This window comes from Anneissia japonica, unplaced genomic scaffold, assembly GCF_011630105.1.
Source record: "Anneissia japonica isolate Jap-2015-1 unplaced genomic scaffold, ASM1163010v1 scaffold287708_len1499824_cov190, whole genome shotgun sequence".
NCBI lineage: Eukaryota > Metazoa > Echinodermata > Crinoidea > Comatulida > Comatulidae > Anneissia > Anneissia japonica.
The window spans coordinates 64,979-69,368 of record NW_022752295.1 but is presented as its reverse complement, the minus strand read 5'-3'; the positions used below and the strand labels follow the sequence as shown (position 1 = coordinate 69,368).

General features: G+C 33.6%; 1 protein-coding gene across 2 annotated transcripts in view; it reads left to right on the top strand.

Moving 5' to 3' along the window:
• The first annotated feature begins 524 nt into the window (after nt 1-524).
• The window catches only part of LOC117122224, a 6,948-nt gene continuing 3,082 nt past the window's right edge, over nt 525-4,390 (top strand). The window contains exons 1-3 of one of the 2 annotated variants that reach the window (XM_033267735.1): nt 525-541; nt 582-976; nt 3,230-3,330. In XM_033267735.1, the coding sequence (XP_033123626.1) occupies nt 612-976; nt 3,230-3,330 (466 nt within the window). In that variant the 5' untranslated portion in view covers nt 525-541; nt 582-611. The other variant, XM_033267734.1, reaches the window with a different exon arrangement.

The window sequence follows — 4,390 nt, the reverse complement described above, 5'->3', positions numbered from 1 at the left end:
TTTCCCTCAATTCTCTTGGTATGTTTTATCCAAACTCTGGAAGCTGCAAGAAAAATAAATAAATTTATTGTATAAAAAGATCGGATTAAATATTGTAATGATTATTGTTTTAACTAAATTATGAAATAGATTTCAGATTATAACAACATTCAATTCAATTAAAATCAAAGATACATTTTATTGACCATAATTATTAAAGAATAGTTTATGAAAACGCAACAAAAAGAATAGCATGAAGCACATACTAAATTCCATTGTTTTAATCATAAGATCATGTTTCAATAATGAATATAGGCCTAGGCCTATCACCGTAAATGGAAGAAAGAGAATATGTTAGTAGAAAGATAAAAATGTTTTTAGTAGAAAGATAGCAAAACGGAAATAAAAATACTTAGGCCTATGATATTAATATATAGGGCCTAGGCATATTAAATTTTGCGTTTTCGCAACTCCTTCGGCGCTCCATATATTTGTTCGAAATAAACCGCGACCGAAATGAAGCGCGACCGAAATGATCGGCTACCGTCGAGAGAGGGTACGCTCAAAGATCGTATAGCGCCGCTATACGATCTTTGGTACGCTTACGCTCCGGGTTACAGTAGGCAGCCATCATGGCGGGACGGTGTGATGATTACTCTGACAGCAGTATCCGTTCTGACTTTTCAGATGGCGAAGGAGAATCAAATATGTATTGTGTAATGCATGTAACAGATACCGTACATAGGAAAATTAAGGTATTGAAAGCTAAGCACTTAAAAAGGTTTATGGAATGTGCACCCATTTGGAAAACACTTAAAGGCACCCGTGAAAGCGTGGTTGCCGATGAAGCAGATAAGATCTTCCTTCATCTTAGCGGCCTAGTAGGCCTAGGCCCGACCCTAGATAAGAAGAAAGTTGATAATAATGGTAGTTATGAAAGTGGGGCTGAAATGGATACGGATGCATTAGCGGCAGAAAATTCAGTTGAAAATGGAAGGTAAGAAATGTAATTTTATCAATTATTTATACCCACAATCTAGTCCTACATGTAGCCTAGATATGCTGGACAGCGGTTCGATACTCTGATGAGATGAACCATTTAAGCAAGTGTATGGAACGCCATATGTGCATGAGGCGATTCGTTTTCAAATTGGTTTCAATTTATGTGATCTGTCTGTAATAAGTTTTGAAACATATTTGAAAATGTCGCCATTATTGAAAATAAGTGCGAAAAGAGAAGATGCACAAAGAAACCAACTTTTCAAATATTCAGACTCAGAGAATGCTTGTTTGTTAGGCCTCCTTTTTACACTATATACTGTAGATATTCTTCCAGCATGCCATAGTGCATTAAAGATTGCAAGACTGAAGTTTAAGGTTAGGGTCAAGCCAGCTCCACCAATCAGATTTTTGCAAGGTTATCAGAACAATAACCATGACCTAGTTACTATTTCAAAGTACAGGATAGTAACATTTAATAATTATTAAAGGAACCTTATTCAAGCACGGTTTCAATCATTGGCTGTTGGTACAGTATTTTGAAAAACTTCACTTGAATCTATGTCTTTGTTTTTATAATATAAAACAAACTTTCCTGAACATTGAACTTTGAAGAACATTGTTGAGTGAATAATTATTGTATGTTATTATATTAGGCCAAGTAACAGAAATCCTTGTTTCCCATCCAGGGTTTTTCAAAAAAGTTGGTGAGGAAGGCACTTATTATTTGATAATTTGTTATTCTTCACAGTTTGTCAAATTAGCCAAAGCATGTTCACAATTTGTCAATAGTTTTTTCATTGCTATTCTTGCTGTTATCATGGTCTTTGTGTTTAAAATTGCATTTGTAAAATATAGAATCTGTTGGCAATTAAAATTTTGCATTTTGGATGTAAAAAAAAAAAAAAAAAAGTAAAAAAAAAAAAAAAAACTCCAAAATTTTAAGAATAACAAAAAAACAAAAAAAAAAATTATACGGGCCCAAAAAATGGTGGTGGTGGGGACGGGATACAATGAATTTTTGTTACTTGGTCTTATATGTATGAATTCTGTTTTTGATACTAATTTAGGCCTGTGTTCTTTTTTTTCTCTAAAACTAATAGACAAAATTCTCGCTCTAAAGATTTATTTATGGTCCCGTTTAACAGAGTTAATTGTACAAAAATGGTTTCATTTATCGTTTAGCTTTTACTTATAATACTTTGTTACATGAAGATCCTACTATTGATATATTCCATCAAAATTTAAGTTAATTTAAAACCAGTTTATTACATGTACATGCATTTACTTGATTGATCTGATTGGGTTTAGGCTGGGGATGTGTGTGTGTGTGTGTGACTTGTGACCCTGTTTCTTTTTTGTGTTTTTCTATTTATATCTTTGTTTTATTTATCTTGTAAATATTCTATGACATCCTGTTAATTGGCAAGTAATTGCTCTTGGATGTGGTTTTTGAAATAAATAAAATAAATAAATATACTTCATTTTACGTAAAAAAATAAAATCAAACCTCGTTTGAAAACCATAGTGTACTGTAGACAGGTTTAGATTGCTCATAAAAATTAAACCAAAAACTAAAAATTATATACGTACTGTAAATAATAAATTATTATATAAATATGGTAAATTGTAGATTAGTTGGTTTTTGGCCTAGTTGTTTTGGGGATGGAGTTGGCACGGGCCAAGTTGACATGGGGCCAAGTTGACACAGGGCCCAGTTGACATGGGACCAAGTAGAATTGGGGTTGAATTATCATAAGGCTAAATTGATTGGTATTAAGTTAAAAGGGATTTTCTCTCTGTGTTTAGTAGAAAGGTAATAGAAAACCAGAAATGTGTAGTTTTCTGATGCATGTGGAACTGGAATACACTTCATGTAACAGTAAATTTTAATGGATTACACTTAAGCCGGGCACTCACTTCATCATGTGACCGTCTAAGTTATTCCAATGACCAGGGGTAACAACACTTTCATGCTTTTGATTATTGGTTTGGAATTGGCTTTATAAATCAGTAGTATTATATTGATGGTTTACAATATAATTTAATTTAATGTTAAATTTATTTACAGGAAAAAAAGTTAAATTTACAACAATTATTTTACTTTCAATAAAATATTATATTTGAGTATTCCAAAGTGAATTGACATTTGAATCAAGAAACTAACTCTGAACATGGTGAAATAAAAGGGTAGTTTATGAAGCATGTTGGTTTACAATCTAATTTATATTTTATGTTTTAAAATTTTCAGGAAAGAAGGCCGTATTCCAGGTTTCCATGAACGGTGCTATAGATGCTTCTGTAACATTTCAAGTATTGAGAAAAAAATTAAAAGACTCAAGAAATATGAAGGTACAGCTAGTTTTTATCTGTAAAGAATTATTGTATTTTTTTTTAATTAAAAAGTCCAGATTTTTGTTGAAAGATTCTGATCAAAAAATATAATAAAAAGGGAAATGGGACTGTATTATTACCCAAATTTTTCCAATATTCCAAATTTTAGCCATTTCTGATTATTTCTTCATATACTTGTACGTCTTACAATATTCATTTGTACCACATACTCTAGCATATTTCTTTTCTTTCAGAGTCTGGTTTTAAGTTAAATGGTCTAGTGTTTTTAAAAATATCATACAGTAATTTTTAGAATATCATACAGAAGTTTAGGTCTGCCACCAGTGGCGGCTCTAGCATATATTTTCTGGGGGAGGGGCTAAGTTGTCCGACAGGGGGACTTGAGCTCGTAGGCTCGAGCTGGGGGTAGGGGTTGAGAGGGGGTTCAGGGGTTCCCCCCTCCCAAATGAGATTTTTTTTAAAGAATATCAACCTCTGGATGGCCGGAAATGGCACTCTTAGACTGTTACAGACATGTGTTGGCTTGGTGTGGGCCTATTTTTATATGTTTAATGGTCTGACTGCCCGACGAGCTCTGTCCGGCGGGTGGGGGGGCTCTTGACCTGTCCAGTGGGGGGACCCCTGGTTTTAGTGGATTTTGGCACTCTACAAATGTTAGCAACCTTGGTAGATTGATCTCCACTGAGGAATTATCTACTAGATAACCTTTAGTTCAGTAATTTTTTTCATTTATTTATTTCATTTGATTCGCAACAGCGGGTAACTCACTAATTACAGGATGGACGATCCTTTATAAAGCAAGTCTTGTTATGAGGCCTAAGGAGTTTTTAGTGGTGAAAAAAGTCCTGCTGTCAAAGGAATACAGGGAAATGGCGAACAGACGTCGACAATCGTATTGGGTATAAAATCATAATAAACCGTTGAAGGCGCTAATTTCCTATCCTCTTCTCAATGTTTTTGCTGTGATACCCATGATTCTTGCTGTATTTGTAATTTCAAATGGAACTTAAACTTTAAAAAATCACTAGTAGATATTCCAAAATTTACTCCGCTCACT